Below are 17,285 nucleotides of genomic sequence, written 5' to 3'. Positions count from 1 at the left end.
ATTAACATATATTTACATAACAAATAATTTCATTTCTCAGTTTCACCATTTACTATTTTTTTACTAAAAAATAAAATGTACAAGACTAGGAAAAAATAGATAATTGATTTGCCTATTTGGGTAGACGGTGTGAATGAAAGAATTGATGGGACAGAAATATCCATCACAACTTAGATACTTTGTATATTTAGTTGTTTTCCTGGTGAGCGGCTGTAAGATTTTTTTAGAATACTATCAAAGTCATTTATTATGTTTCTGTGCAGCCTCACTGCTCATCCAAGCATATGATAGCTGCCTGTGGTGCAGCACTTTTGTGCTGTCTGCTTGCAATACCTCTGCCATTAAAATTGTTTGAACAATAACAAACATGCTAACAGATGCTTCAGCAATTAAGGAGTAATTATAAAATGCTTAAAAGTCATCAAAAGTGAACCCAATTTTTACAACATTGAAATAGCATTACTTGCAAGATCAGTCAGTAAAACTGAAAGGTAGTGCATAATAGTAGAAAATGTATCAAGTGTGAAACTTATGCACATGTTAAAAATTAAAGTACAATTTAAGGTGTAAATTAGACAAAGTTTGTTTTCCTTTTTTTTTAATATTGCTATTAAATGGTCATTTCACATCAGACAACAGGGTATATGGACAATTGGACAGTACAATGTAGGCGCATACTACTTAGTGCAGAGTTCCCCAACCCTGTCCTCCAGGCCCACCAACAGTACATGTTTTGCAGGAAACCACAAACATGCACAGGTGGGGTAATTAGTGTTTTAACAAAGCTGATTAACTACCTCTGTGGACTTCCACACAACATGCACTCTTGGTGGGCCTTGAGAACAGGGTTGGGGAACACAGACTTATGCACACAATGCTCATGTCTGCACAAATAGCATGTCACACCTTACACAAGCAACATACACATTTGTCTGACACAAGTCTGCAAACTTCATAATGTGCATTACATAGTTTGCGTAACACCAAAAATATTTTCTGTCTGCACACATTCATTTTACCATGTAGTAGTGAATTTAACCCAACGGCTTTTTAACAGCAAGAAAAAAGGAGTTATAAAACTGAGTAACCTCATCTATGATTAATTTATCTGGTATGAGCATGCTAGATGTATATGTGTAAATAATACAAGTACTTATTTCCAGTACTGTCAAAACAAAAATTCTTCTAAACTTTTTCATTTCTATTATATGGCTGAAGAGCCCTATAAGCCAGGGTCTCTTGCAAGCAAAATAGATAGTTTAGAAAGCAAACCAAATAAAAAAACTCAATTTACTTTAATGGTACTTCTCAGTATATGTATTTTGATACTTGAACTCCTAGGTATGTTGATAAACTTTAGGTTTGTGAAGTCATACACACTAATTAAAAGTAGTTTCAGAGTGAGGTAGTGCAAATTATGCTGGACTTTGCTTTGAGTTTTAGTAGGTATCTCCTGTATCATGAACAACCACTTGTAGGAAAAGATTGCTGTGTCGCTTTGCCTGGAGCCTGCTGGGAAATCCATTTTGTAATCCGTGTTGGTGGTGCCTATTGTTGTATAACTGTATCTTTATTCTTGTAGTTTGCCACAAGTGGCTTGTAAACAACTAAGATCTTTCACTTCTCAGTATTTCTTAAGACTTGCTAGAAAATCTTGCATCTTCAGCTGTCTTTTATAATACTCAAAATTCAGTCAGCTTAGGCTTCCTGGCTTCAGGCATGTCCTCATATATAAAAAGGTATTGCTGTTTCAGGGTTTATTGGTTAGTAACAACATTTTCTCTTTTGTAGGCGCATCCAGTGATTGATGTACAAGATCCTTTTCATTGCTTGGACTTGTGGGAATGAGGAACAGCTCTTCTATGGTTCAAGAGAGAATTCAAAGAAAATGAAAGATTTCACGTTATAAACATGCAAGGTAATATACACTGGGACAAATCACTGTTTCTGCTGAAAACCAAAATGACAACAGAATAAAGGTGCAACAACATATCAACAAGTCCATCACAGCAGATAATTCTTAATATGGTAAAATGCTTTGTTAAAATATCCCAAAAGACTTATCGGGTGAAATGTGAAAACATGATTAATGTTCATAATTATAGTGCTGATTGATGGCTAATTCTAGTACCCTTTATTGTACCAGGGAGTCAACCAGAAAAGGGTCAAAGCCAAATCCAGATATGTACAAATGATCTGGATTTTGTCAAGCACAATGGCTTTAATGAATATCACACATCACAGCACACAGCAAGACCTTCCAAAACATTGTGCTTTTGCAGCTGTGAAGTTTGATATCCTTTAAAACCCATTGCACTTGACAGAATCTAGATGGAGTCTCAGATCATTGGTACATATCTACTGTTCATACTTAGACACTCATCATGTGACTTCTTTAGTAAAACACAGAGCAGTGATGATCTGCTAGATGCAAGAAGCCAAAGCTACTTCACAAGCCAACTTTATTATTATTATTATTATGTACTTATATAGCGCCAACATCTTACACAGCAGTGTACAGAGTATATATTGTCTTGTCACTAACTGCCCTTCAGAGCGGCTCACAATCTAATCTCTACCATAGTCTTATGTCTAAGTATGCATGGTGTAGCGTAGGTATCGTGGTCTAGGGCCAATTTAGGGGGAAGTTAATTAACATATCTGTATGTTTTTTGTGATGTGGGAGGAAACCAGAGTGCCCTGAGGAAACCCACACAGACACGGGGAGAACATACAAACTCCTTGCAGATGTTGACCTGGCTGGGATTCAAACCAGGGACCCAGCATTGCAAGGCAAAAGTGCTAACCACTACGCCAACTTGTACTGATAAAATCTAAACATGTTTCTTTGCACCAATCATTGTGAATACATGAAAGATAAAAGCTGGTTGGCTAAGTGAATTGTTGCTAGAAATCTGTAATTTTTGCACAGTCTAACTCATTTCAGCTTTCATTTTGTAGACTTATGTGAAGGTCACTGCAGTGTAATTGGTTGCTAAAGACAATAAAGCCATCTTCTATTTTAAATAAAAGAAATGGCCCAATTATCATTTCTCTTTGTACAATTATACTGGAAATATATTTTCTGTGAATTTTATTAGTATTCATATGCTGGACACAAATTAACAAGATCAGCTTGAGGCTGTACACAATCAGTGTTCTCCAGTCGGTACCGTGATTGGGGAACACTGCACCATAGTGTAGGGATGCTCATTTGGATTTCGCAGAATTTAAATTTCTGCATTTCTGATCAGAAATGGGATTGGATTTCCATGGAAATACTGCATTAGTGCAACTCTGTAATTTTAGCCCAGTCACAGAACTCGGAAGCATTGGAGCAATCAGGACCAATCAGAGACTGCAGAGTCAACTTGGAAGTATTCAAACAACAAACAAACAAACAAACACAGAACATTTATATTGCGCTTTTCTCCTGGCGGACTCAAAGCGCCAGAGCTGCAGCCACTAGGACGCGCTCTATAGGCAGTAGCAGTGTTAGGGGGTCTTGCCCAAGGTCTCCTACTGAATAGGTGCTGGCTTACTGAACAGGCAGAGCCGAGATTTGAACCCAGGTCTCCTCGACCAGAAATCAGATTAGGGACTTTGCTAAAGCAGAAAAAACATTCCAGGGTTTTAACCTGATCGTTATAGTGGATAAAACAGAGGTGCCAGAAGTATAAAATATATGAAAAACAATTGAAAAGGGGAGGGTAGCGGTGGACTTACCGCCCAACTGAAGACACAGCGGTCTCTTTACAAAAAACAGCTTTATTATGATAAAAGACAACTCCAAATGCAATGTGTTTCGCAGGTCTCTCTTGCTTTTTCAGGCAAGCATGTATCTAGGAGCCATATATTCCTTTATATATACTGTACACCTGCAAGAGGGCAATGAATAGATGCCAATATATATATAATGCACGATCAGTACGATAGATATGGTGAAACATACTATAATACCTCGGAACCAAAAATGTATGCCCTTGAGGATTTGAACTTTTTCTTAGACTATGCATGGTGACACACGATATCTTAGGATACTACCTTCATGCCTCCTAGATGCTCCTACTGTATATAGATGTTTGCCTGAAGAAGCAGGTAGGACCCGTGAAAGCCGTTGCATTTAGAGTTGTCTTTTATCGTAATAAAGCTGTTTTTTTGTAAAGAGACCGTTGTGTCTTCAGTTGGCAGGTAAGTCCACCGCTACCTTCCCCTTTTCAATTGTTTTTCATATATTTTATACTTCTTTTATCATAATGAACCGTTTTTTTGAAAGAGGTCACTGTTTCTTCAGTTGGGAGGTAAGTCCACCGCTACCTTACCTTTTCAATTGTTTTTATACTTATTTTCTCATAATGAAGCTGTTTTTTGAAAAAGACCATTGTGATTTCAGTTGGGGGGTAAGTCTACCACTACTTTCCACTTTTTAAACTATTTTTAATATATTTTATACTACTGGCACCTCTGTTTTACCTACTGTCACATTACTTGTCATCCACCTTTGCTGGAGTGGTGTGTGTCATCTCATTTCCTGCTACAGAGAGAAACGTATTAACCTGAGTGGGGTCAGGTTTTGCTCTCCCCACTTGCAATTACAGTAGTTGCTTTTGTGGTAATCCATGTTTGTGAGTATTATTCTTCTGAAAATGTACTTCCCAATCCTGTTCAATACTTACCACACTATATTGGGCTCTCGTTTTCCTCTTTTTGCATCTACACAAGTTTTATCCTGATCAGTTTTTCCCTTGCAATCAGTTGAATATTGACCATCATTTTCACAGGGCACCAAAGATGCTAATAATCAACGGCCCAGCAGCATGTTTATCCAGCGTTACATTAGTGCCCTGATAAGATCTGTCTGAATTAAATGGATTATGTCACACCTCCATGAGATTGCAATCTATATTGGGGTTTCATTGCTGTATTTGTTTCCATCTGTAAGAATTTCCCTTAGTCTCTTCCCACTTCACAGAGAGGGTGTGAGAAGAGGCAGTAGCCAAAAACATTATTTTTGCAGACTAGGAAAGAGTAGGATTCCTTGATAAATTTTTATTATCATGCATCCTTTCCCCTCCTTGAGACCGCCAATTTTCATGTTAAATTCAGACAGTGTTGTGGAGGTCTCAGGGTTGGGAATTAAAGGAAAGAAAATATGCTGACAACTATAAAAAGCAATGAAAGTTTGAACTCTATCTAAAACTAAAAGTAAAAAAATATAGTTGAGTTGGGCTTTACGTTCTTCAGCCCAAGGGAACCTTACAAAATCAGACTTATAGGCATCTATTTAGTTAACTTTTCTTCTTGAGTTTTCTCCTAGGAGATAATTTTTCATGTTATCTACAAAATAATCTTTCAATGACTGACAACTGAAAAAATACTAAAAAGTTGGTAAAGCAGTAATATAAACTTATTTTGAGTATCGTCATGCTTTTTTAAGGCTTCAAAGATGTTATGTTGATAAGGTGTAAAAAAAAAAAAAACACAGCTTCTATGAGAAAACGCAGATGAAAAGATAATAGTATAGGGGCCATAATATCTTTAGCAGGATTAAATCCCAGATCCCTGAAGGTACAATAGAGTAATGTTATCCACTGTGAGGTATAGTAAAACATGTAGGTATCTTACAGCAGACTGCTTGTATGCTGGTCTTCAGCTGGACAGGAAGGCAGTTAAGGTGTTTTGTGGTTTGTTTGTTTTTAAATGCATTTCACAATATAGAAACAATCAATGATTTTTAACCCTTTAACTGTCCTGCCCGAGTTTTGTCACTTTAGATAACTTCAAACAGGGCTGCCTCAGTGGGCAAATCTCAGGCTGCCTAATGCAGCCTGATGCAGCAGGGTGCACCTCATATTTACCTGATTTGGATGCAGGCTTTGCTCTCCCCTTGCAAGATCGGCTCCTATCACAGAGTGGCGCTGTAATCCTCCTCTGGGTCCCAACCACATGATATGACATGTGATCAGGACCCAAAGAAGGATGTTGGCATTAAAGCACAGCTCAGTGGTGGAAGAGAAGATTGGCTTTGTAAAACTAAAATATCACATATTCACATATATCACATATCATGTGATCAGGACACAGAGAAGGATATTGGCACTACAGCGCCACTCTGTGGTAGAAGAGGAGAGCTGATCCTGCAAGGGGAAAAGCAAATCCTGCATCGTGGATCAGGTAAATATAAATAGCTTCCCACACGGTTCTGCATTACCCTGGGGGGATAGAGTTGGGGACAAAAAAAATGTGGCGCTGTAGCACACGTCATAAAAAAAGAGAAAAGGTTACATGAATGCAAGTTCCTTTTCAAAACAGAGCACAAGAGAAATATTAGCACCCATACAAATATCTGCAGCATTTCTGTGTTCTTTTTCAGTTATTTAGTTTTGTGTTTATATTTCTCTTTTTAGAGTGGAAAGGCAAGCAATTCAGTTCTAAATTAAGAGAAAAGTCTGTCAAGCATTCTGGTGCCAATAGCACATACTTCTGCTGTCATTAAAAGACTATGGATTCAGCAAGATCATTTCATGTAGCAACACAATTCCTGCCACCATCCACAGCAATATTAAGTGCCATCTGTGCAGAATTCACTGTACTAATCTTCTTCATGATATATTGTGTTTTCAGTAAATGATTACATAGTCAGCAACCATTGACTCCAAGAACTCCACAGGGTGATTATGTACCAGGGTACACCAGCAAAGCCTGTTTTGTATGCGGGTGAGAGATTTGACATAAAGTACAGCAGTGCCATCTTAGAAGACTGGGAAAAAACAAGACATTCTGGTAACATCATGCCACTCATTAATCCAAAATAAACAAGAGGTTTGCTCAGCTCTCATTCTAGGACAGCAGGTGTAGTCATGCATGCCATCCTTTATGCCCTTGTCGCTAAATGTACACTACAAAGCCTTAAATTGACACTGAGATGAAAATAAACCGTAGCGGTAAACAATTGTATCTATGCTACTACTACTAAAAATTACTTTTTCAAATATCACATGGTTTTATTTTATTTACAAAGTAGATTTGTTTCATTGTCTTTGTTCAATGGCAGCCTGTCAAGTGTGTTAAGTGTCCCAGAGTTAAAATACATGAGCTGTTCTTTTTTTTATCTGTCCTCTGTGCTTAGAAGTTGACATCTGCAGAAAAAGGTTTTGGGCTGTAATTCCTTATCATTAAGGCCGGCTTCAGACTGCATATTGACGACATCGCTGCGGTGCCGTGCCCGCTAAAAAGCAGGCCTTCAGGGATTAGCACATTAGTACGTGGTTATCACGTTCTTGCAGACGGCCAAACAGGAAGTGACTCGCTTGCACTAACTTCCTGTTTTTGGAATGCAACGCCCCATTGTGAAAGGGGCCTAAGGGTTATGGTATGAATGACAAGGGTCCGTCAAGAGAGAAACTGTTACCTGCATGCCTGAAAGTTAACTCTTTCTGGCAGAACAAAAAAAAAGAAATACAGCCTAGATATTTATATGTTTGGCACTGTACATACACATGTTTATCTCATCATGACACATGTCACCTCAGGTACACTTTAATTATTATTCTGGAACAATGTAAATACAGCTTAACAAAAATAAAGACTATCACAAATCTACAAGCCATGTAGGTGTATAGTAGTTATCCTTATGAGAATTTGCTACAAACAAGCCAGTGGTTTTTCAGAATAAGGCCACACTGCATGCATTGCATAATATCTATGCTACAATATGGGCATAACACAACTCATGCTCTGGACATTAAAACATGCACATTATTTTTTATAGCATGAACAAATTGTATGTAACATACAGGTTTTTACACACATCATCTAGAAACGCACTGTAGAAAATGTATTTGGATAACATGATCCATTAACACTTTAGGGCCTGTTTTCACTACATGCAGATTGGATCATGGATGCAGAAAAACTGACTCCAATGAAAGCCTATGGGCCTGTTTCCACTAAACGCGATTTTTCTGATGCAGATTTTCCCATAGGCAATCATTGGAGTCAGTTTATCTGTATCCATTCTGCACCCAATCTGCGTGTAGTGGAAACAGGCCCTAGAAATATAAGCACCATACAAGCACAATTGTAAAAGCAGTACATTCACATGCAGCAACACAGAGAGGGTGAACCCAGCCTAAAGTTGCTTACTAATTATACAATCTTGATTGTACAATTTTACCAAATCTATCTAGTACAAGGGTACACAGAGTGTATGCACTTTGAATGGATACTTTAGGTAGTCCCCTTAATATTACATAAAAATAGTAAAATTGTGCATTCAACATTGTATCATTAGTGGGCTCCTTAAAGCACACTAGGCTTTCCTCAGCTGAAATAATTATTTGTGATTGATCCAGGCAAAAGTCTAGAGTGTGTATATGTGTCTCTTGACATTGTTGAGAAGGTCATAAGTGATCCATTATGCTGGATTGATAATAGCTGACCTCTGGGGAACATTTATTGAAGTTACTGCAGTATAGCACCAAATGTTTATCCTCTTGGCTCCCCTATATATAAAACAGAATTTGAGTTTTGTCTAGGAGCAGAGCTGCATGTCTGTGCAACATTTATTCCAAACTGGCACCAGAAATGATAAAGAATACGTTTCAGGAAGTCATTCTACATTCTTCATTATTACAGGACAGTATTTTAAACACAGTGCATTAGTTCTAGCTGTTAAAAGAAATGAATTTATTTAAACGCACAAAAAAATGTTATAGAGCTCAGTCAAATATCAGCCATTGATAGCTCTATGTTTTGTGCAATGCTTTATGGTTTTTGTATGTGTATGGTTTTGAATTTGATGCTACAGGGAGTGTTGCATTACATCCTTGGTAGGTCATTTCCAATAAACACAATCACACTTCTATATATATATTGTGCCAGGAGGTATGATGAAATTATATCATTCTCAGTTAGCAGAAACTGAGGGACAGCTACATGCTTAAAGCAGATTTTCAAGTAACCAATACAAAATCAGATGTGTTAATGCTGCCTGCAATACCATTATAATAAGCCTTAAAATATATATTGAACAGAAAACACCCTGTAATTTTTGTTCACATCTTTTTGGCTGCTACGTCTTACAAAAAAAAGGTTCAGCCCTATAAGAGACTCAAGCACAGAAAACCCAGTTTAGCACTCTAATGACAGAGGTAGGTCAATGATGGTCAATAGTGGCGGATTTCAGGTGATATACATATACTACTTAAATATTTCTTATGAGAAAAATTGTAAGGATTTGTGCAATAAATTGGAGGTTTGAATGCCGGCTTATACGGCTGGCCGCCATCGGCTTGTTTCGGTGTGCTCAGACGCTTTCCTGCTACAGAGCAGAAAAGCATTTGGCATTGTTTCCTGTCGATTACCGTATATACTCGCAAGCAAGCCGACCCGCATATAAGCCGACCCCCCAACGTTTTCCTGAAAAACCAGGAAAAAATGATTGACCCTCATATAAGCCGGGGGTAGGAAATGCTGGCCGTGTGATCCCCCCCAGTGTGTCCCAGTATAGTTAGTATAGTGGCCAGTATGGGTAGGTAGTGCCCAGTATAGCTAGTGAAGTGCCCGGTATAGCTAGTATAGTGCCCGGTATAGCTAGTATAGTGCACAGTATAGGTAGTATAGTGCTCGGTATAGCTAGTATAGTGCCCCAGTATAGCTAGTATAGTGCTCGGTATAGCTAGTATAGTGCCCAGTATAGCTAGTATAGTGCCCAGTATAGCTAGTGAAGTGCCCGGTATAGCTAGTGAAGTGCCCGGTATAGCTAGTATAGTGCACAGTATAGGTAGTATAGTGCTCGGTATAGCTAGTATAGTGCCCCAGTATAGCTAGTATAGTGCTCGGTGTAGCTAGTATAGTGCCCAGTATAGCTAGTATAGTGCCCAGTATAGCTAGTGAAGTGCCCGGTATAGCTAGTATAGTGCCCAGTATAGCTAGTATAGTGCACAGTATAGGTAGTATAGTGCTCGGTATAGCTAGTATAGTGCCCCAGTATAGCTAGTATAGTGCTCGGTATAGCTAGTATAGTGCCCAGTATAGCTAGTATAGTGCCCAGTATAGCTAGTATAGTGCTCGGTATAGGTAGTATAGTGCCAGGTATAGCTAGTATAGTGCCCAGTATAGCTAGTATAGTGCTCAGTATAGCTAGTATAGTGCTCAGCATAGGTAGTATAGTGCTCGGTATAGCTAGTTTAGTGCCCAAGTATAGCTAGTATAGTGCTCAGTATAGCTAGTTTAATGCCCAAGTATAGCTAGTATAGTGCTCGGTATAGCCAGTTTAGTGCCCAAGTATAGCTAGTATAGTGCTCGGTATAGCTAGTTTAGTGCCCAAGTATAGCTAGTATAGTGCTCGGTATAGCCAGTTTAGTGCCCCAGTATAGTGCCCCCGCCTAAACCCCCCCCCCTCTCCCTCCCCCCCCCCCCCCCCCCCCGCGGCCGCTGCTGCTATTAGCTTACTGTGCGGCTTCCTCTATTCCCCTCTCCGTCTCCCGGCATGTAAATAGTTCACAGCAGCTCGCTCCACGGCGGCTGCTGTGTGATGACAGGAAGCTGGAGACAGAGCGGTTTCCTGTAACGGCGATGTGTATCGCCGTTACTATGGAAACCGCTCTGCCTCCAGCTTCCTGTCATCCCACAGCAGCCGCCGTGGAGCGAGCTGCTGTGAACTATTTACATGCTGGGAGACGGAGAGGGGAATAGAGGAAGCCGCTCAGTAAGCTAATAATAGCAGCAGCGGACACGGGGCAGGGGGGAGGCGGCCTTCCAAAACGAGACTCGCAAGCAAGCCGACCCCCCAACTTTTTGCCCACTTTTGGGGGGTCAAAAATTTGGCTTGCTTGCGAGTATATACGGTAGTTGTCTCATTGTTTGGAGCCCCTAGGGGGATTTAGAACTGCAATAGACAGCAATGCTAGAAGCTACATGCAGCGTCTCCAAAAGTTTAACCAACTGCTATGCTTGTGCAACTGATAGCAGTCGATGGTAAATTAATACAGGTGTACACTTCCAATACTCTCAGTGTGGAAAGTGGTGGATTCTGGCAGTAAACAACGAAGACAGATGCTGGAAGCTGTCCGTCTGACCCAGCTCTTAAGATGATCCAGATGATGATGATGCTCCTGGATATGAATTCCTTACTCATTCATGGTATTGGATTGCCGGTAATGCAGAGACTGCTCCATAAGTTTGAGGGTTCATTATAATTTGCATCCATTGTATTACTTCTGGAGTAATTGCACTGTGTAGTGCTTGTTACCTCTCTGTGTTGACATTACCAAAAGGACTATGATAAAGGCACAGACCCCATATGAAACCAGCCATGTAGTCCTGCAGACAAGTTGTTTTTTAATTGTCGTGTTGCCCAATTTTTAAGTAAAGCTGCCAGTATGCTTATGTTATGAAATTCTATAACTCAACTGGCACTTAGTATTACTAGAATGTCAGCTGCGTGTTACAAAGGGGATCCCTTCAACCCTTAAACAATAGTAGTAAACAAATAAAATAAAATAGTAACTCGCGTTAAAATTGAACCTTGAAAGGAATGCCTAATCAAAGATTCCCAACATACTTTATTCACATAAAAACACACTGCTTCACCATACACTCCCAACACTCATATCCTTCACAGAAGGGCCCTTCTGTGAAGGATATGAGTGTTGGGAGTGTATGGTAAAGCAGTGTGTTTTATGTGAATAAAGTATGTTGGGAATCTTTGATTAGGCATTCCTTTGAACAATAAAAGGTTCAATTTTAGCGCGAGTTACTATTTTATTTTATTTATGTTATGAAATTGTTACAGGGTACTCAGTTAAGTCATGGAGAAACATAACCACTCAGATTTTTGTAAAGGGAAGAAAGAAACCTGCTAAAGTGGTAAATACAAATTGTCCTTCTGTTATAAAAAGGAAGAAACGTGAAGCGATTACTAGCATAACTAAAATACAGGTACCTAAACTTAAATTCAGTTCTCTTTCTGAGCACAAGAAAACTCAATTTCACCTTAAAGAGTCAGGTTTTCTTTTCCCTCCCACCTCTTGCACTTCACTGATTGTCAATTAATCCATCCATCACCACCATGAGGACATTTTTGCATGTTGCTGAGGCAGAAGCAGAGTGCCAGAGCTCATATTTCCAACTTGTGGTTGATATTTGCAAAACTGATTGCTTTGACATTGTAAATACATAGCTACTGAGATTTAATAGACCCCTTGGCAGTGCAGAATTGTGCAGCATAAGAAAGCAAAGCTTCAATTAGCAAGGCATAGCTCTATACCCAAAGAGGCCAATCACTGATCATTCAGCGCTTTTATTGCCCATCTAAGTAACCACTATACATTCTGGAGATGTAGCACAGGAGAAAGTAATTTTGTACGCGATGTCACTGGATCGCATGCAGCACCATTCTGTATAGTCTGGGTGTCTATTAAATATTTAATTCATGGTGCTGCAATGGTGAACAGATTACAAAATACGCTGCATTTTACCATGAGGAAAGCACAACACTGTGTATACATAGAAGCATCCAATGTTAAAGAAGCCTACCAAACAGGGTCTGGTTAGCAGAGACACTGGTGGAATGTTTCTGTCCCCTGTGAGCAGTCCTTAGATTACTTCTGCATTTTTTCAGAAATCTAATTGCATCAGTAGCAAAGCTATGTACCAAGAATAGATTGCCTTGTCTCAAATTGATTGTTTATGATCCTTTTGAATGGCAGTTAGGAATAATCGTTGTACAGACATGATGCTCAGCTAAGAGTATTGTGTTCTTTATAGGGAAGAGGATGAACAGGATGACCCATACTGGAGGATCTACAAAAGCACTCTGCTTAATATGACCCAACATGAGTCAGGGATCACATGGAATCACATGTGGTTTTCCAACATGCAGAAAAGCTCCAGATGTGACAGCCCATGTGGGTTGGTTTACATTAGAGTGGTACCCACATGAGAGAAAAAAATGCTACATGCACTACTTTTTTTGCACGCCGCATGCGATTCCCATTGATAACTGTCACCTGCTGTCAGGTGGCATGTGCGGAAAATGCTCACTAAAACCAAAAATCATCAACGGAAAAACGCGTCTGATTTCTATTTTGTGAGCACATGTCTTAAGGCTGAGTTCCCACTTGCTGGCAGACCATGTACGGCAAGCGGGAGCAGACAGCATAGTGTCCACTCCCTTGGAGTCTGACTGTAGCCTGGAGTGGATGCATTTCAGCCATAGGCTATATGGGAAACGCATCTCCCTATCTGGGAAAATTGTGGACGGCACAGAAGTTAGGTCTGCTTTCCACAATGGGTCCAACAGATCTGTTGCAGACAGACAGGTATGAATAGAACCTATTTAGAAAATAGGATCTGTTCACTGTTTTGCGATGCGGTAAAATGGACACATCTGTTTACCGCTGTAATGGGAGCAGAGCCTAACAATCACATTAGGTATCATGTACTACTGTATATCACATAACCTAGATTATAGATTGTACATTGTAAGTAATAGGTCATCATAACTGTGCTTGGCTGTGAATATTTGTTTAGTCATATCTTTGTTTTTCAGTGTCTGAAAATACACTACAATTTCTTTTGAGTCAACCAGAGGGTTGATCTGTTTTAGCATGTGGCAACAGACAGTCATTGCTGTGCTCTAATAACAACACAATATTAAATGACAATCTGTTATCTCTTATTATAGTTAATGGCTTGGCTTACTTCAAAATGTGTGGAAAAGCTTAAATAAATAGACAGAATGCAAGAGCTTCATTACAGATAATTCTGCATTGACATCGCAAGTACACATGCACACACCAGTTCATCGTGTCTGTAATCCAGTCTAGTAGGATCTTGATGGCCATAAAATGAATTTAACCTGCTTGACTTTTATTACTATTTTGCAGTAACAGTTCATGCGTAGTCGACGCTGCTCTGATTGTTTTTAGGCGGACGTTAGAGGCGGTTTGGGGGTATTTTTGTATGCAGGGCTGGTGCAGCAACATATGTGGACTTTGATATATGTTTTGAATTATATTTAGTTACACATTGCTCCCCCTAGTGGTAGAGCTAGCAGTTTCTTTCTGCTCTGACTGCAGCTCCCCATCAGGTCCTCTCTTTGAGTGTATAAGGAGAGAACGTGAGGCAGTTTATGTGCATTTGTGTCAGACAACTTGAAGAAGAATCATTTGATTCGAAATGACATTTGTCTTTATTTAAGTCCCGGCACATGCTTTTAAATGATTTTATGAAGATCTATTAAAGTTTGATGAATTCGGGTGGTGCCAATGGCTTTGTGAAGAACTATTGCTACCTATGGCAGCACCATTTTTACCAGCGCTCACCCTGCGCCATTTTGAACTGCTACATGATGCTCTGCCCCTAATACATTAAGTCACTGACCAGAATGAGAATGCAGATCAGATGCTTTGGCTGTGGTCTGACTCTATTGGCTGCATGCAGGTGTGTGACTCACATCCACTAAAGCCAAAAGCTCAACATGACAGCCAAGCAACTGGCATTATTTATGTGGGAGTGAAAATGGCAGCCTCCGTATTCCTCTAACTTCAGGTCCCCTTTAATGTGGAGCTATTAGCCTGCATGCCTGATGTGCCAGGTTGATGTCTTACCTAGACCATGCTGATTTGTGTTAACAAAAGACAAGTGATGCCTGAACAATGATCTGGCAAACTGATAGATGAAATGAGTTTTTACGGTTTGTTCATGCCAGCTTTTCTGCTCATTTACAGACTAGCATTATGATTTTGTGCAGTGTTTACTCTTCTTCATGAGCATAAGGACACAACATGGGTTATAATAAGGAAATATATAAATAAATAAATAAAATAGATTGGTCTTCAGACCCTAGGCATAGATGAGGAAAGACAAACCACATATATAGGAGGGGGTATAGCAGTGACTGTTCAGTCATAGACAGTGTAGAGTGCATATGGCACATTAATGTAAAATCCGCTCCATTGTAAAATCCGCTCCATTCTGCAGCAAAGCCAACAGAGGCAATGACTCATTGTACTTCCCTTAACTACCTGAATACCGCATCACACCAATGGGCGTGACCACAGCGGCAGCCCCAGGACCGCCTAACACCAATTGGTGTCAAGTCCTGGGGCTGTCTTTTGCAGGAGATCACGCAAGCTGATGCTCCGGCTGTCCCCCTGGGACACAGGAGAGCGATCGGCTCTCATAGACTGAAGCCTATGACAGCCGATGGCTGTCATTGGCTGGCTGGGGGGAGGGAGTTAGTGAAAAAAAATAAATAGGTATATTTATTAGAAAAAAAAATAACAAAAATATTTATAAAAAAATAAAAATAAACACCGGGGGAGCGATAAGACCCCACCAACAGAGCGCTCTGTTGGTGGGGAGAAAAGGGGGGTGGGGATCACTTGTGTGCTGAGTTGTGCGGCACTGAAGCTAGGCCTTAAAGCTGCAGTGGCCAATTAAGCAAAAAATGGCCTGGTCTTTAGGGGGGTTTAACACTGCGGTCCTCAAGTGGTTAATTCTTATCAACACTGTTTACTCAGCCAGATAAAAGTGTTTTGCCTTCTATTTACTTATCAGCACATCAGCTACAATTGTTTAACCTCCCTGGCGGTAAGCCCGAGCTGAGCTCGGGCTATGCCGCGCAGGGGGAGATCTCAGCCCCTGGTGGGGCGATTTGTGTGCTGTAAAGTGCTGTGCGCGCAGCCAGCACTTTGCTAGCTGCGCGCACAGCTTGATCGCCGCCGCTCTGCGGCGATCGGCCGCACGCAGCGGCGAAAGATGGCCCCCCCGCCAGAGCCCTGCGCTGCCCGGACCAATAAGTTCCGGGCAGCGCTATGGGCTGGATCGGGTGTGCCTGACGTCAGGACGTCGGCTGACGTCCATGACGTCATCCCGATCGTCGCCATGGCGACAGGAGAAGCCAAACAGGGGAACGCGTTATATACGCGTTCTCCTGTTTGCTATAGATGCCGGCGACGATCGCACTAGAGGGACACATGTGCCCTCTAGTGGTGTTTCATGTAGCTACCACTCTGGTAGCTTTACATGAAACAAAAAAAAATTAAAAAAAAAAGTTTTTTTGCCAATTTGGCAAAAAAAATTAACCGCCAGGGAGGTTAAGGGTTTATTGATGAATGTATATGACTTTAAGGTATGACTTGAAAGAAAGAGGTGTTCTAGGATACTCAGTTACAGAACCTAAACCACTAAAGAGTAGGAAAACCTAAAGCACCAGGAATTAACCAAAGTATTCAACTTTACAAGCAAAAGGTTACTGGCGGTTACAGCTTCATATTTTTTGCGGGAAACAAACTGGGCACAATGACTGGCTGGTGGAACCCACTGCAGGACATGAAAAGAAAAACATATACCCAGCAATAATCTATAGCAATATGTAAAGTGAATTATTCAACAGTTATTGCATAGCATGCTGCATCGTACACTTTTAGCGGGGGGGGGGGGGGATTGCTGCTGTTGCAACGGGCCAGTACAGCAAAGGAACACATCAGAAGCCCAGTGCTCTGCAGTGCTCTTCTATTATCATTGAAAGGCTTGATTAAGTTCATGAGCGTAAGGCGTGTGAAATTGCTTTTTTTTTTTAAAAACAGGTTTATATTTTTATTTTGTTGCTAGCGTTTTCTGCATTGTAAGATTTATCTGCGCAATGATTATTGAATCAGCCATACCAGGCATGACACTTCAAGTATATACTGTGGATTAAGTAGTAAAAAGCAAAATGGACTAAACCTGATTTATACCTTATGCTTTGTCTTCACTTCTGCACTTCTATTAATCTTTAGCATTGCTAAAAATACACACACATTTTTTGATTAATCTGCAGACTGGTCTTATGAAGCAGTTGAGCAACAATCATTGGTAACATAATACTAAGAAACAGCCTATTCATCTTTTTGATTTTTTTTAAGAATATAATACTCCTAATACAAGTGTGTAATGTAGGCCAACTATTTAGCTAAAGGAAGAGTCAAATTAACCAAAATTATTTAAACCACACCTGACATGAATTTACAGATACAAATTAAATAATGGCAAGTGTTCCTAAACCTAATTGCTAGTACTTACAGGTCCAATGTGCCCCTCTTCCCCATTCCAGCATCTTTTTACCTTGCGTTGGACCAAAAGTGCCCACGGCTGTGCACATTTATTTGAACTTGAGATACATAAAGAACCACTCATACACGTCTTAGTGCATTAGCAATTTTTTTTACTGGGCATGCACAGTAGTGTTGATCGAACACCCAGCTATTCGGGCTCGGGTTGGCTCAGCCGAACAT

General features: G+C 40.2%; 1 protein-coding gene across 1 annotated transcript in view; it reads left to right on the top strand.

Annotated features, from left to right (window-relative positions):
* Positions 1 to 17,285, top strand: part of RTN4R (reticulon 4 receptor) — a 274,992-nt gene that overhangs the window by 151,938 nt on the left and 105,769 nt on the right. Inside the window, exon 2 of the mRNA XM_068271466.1 lies at positions 1,792 to 1,918. Within this exon, the coding sequence (XP_068127567.1) occupies positions 1,912 to 1,918 (7 nt within the window). The 5' untranslated portion in view covers positions 1,792 to 1,911. The remainder of the gene's footprint in view (positions 1 to 1,791; positions 1,919 to 17,285) is intronic.

The sequence above is a fragment of the Hyperolius riggenbachi genome, chromosome 1 (genome assembly GCF_040937935.1).
Source record: "Hyperolius riggenbachi isolate aHypRig1 chromosome 1, aHypRig1.pri, whole genome shotgun sequence".
Taxonomy (NCBI): Eukaryota; Metazoa; Chordata; class Amphibia; order Anura; family Hyperoliidae; genus Hyperolius; species Hyperolius riggenbachi.
Note: the sequence above shows the minus strand (reverse complement) of the source record. Positions and strands in the feature narration are given on the sequence as shown.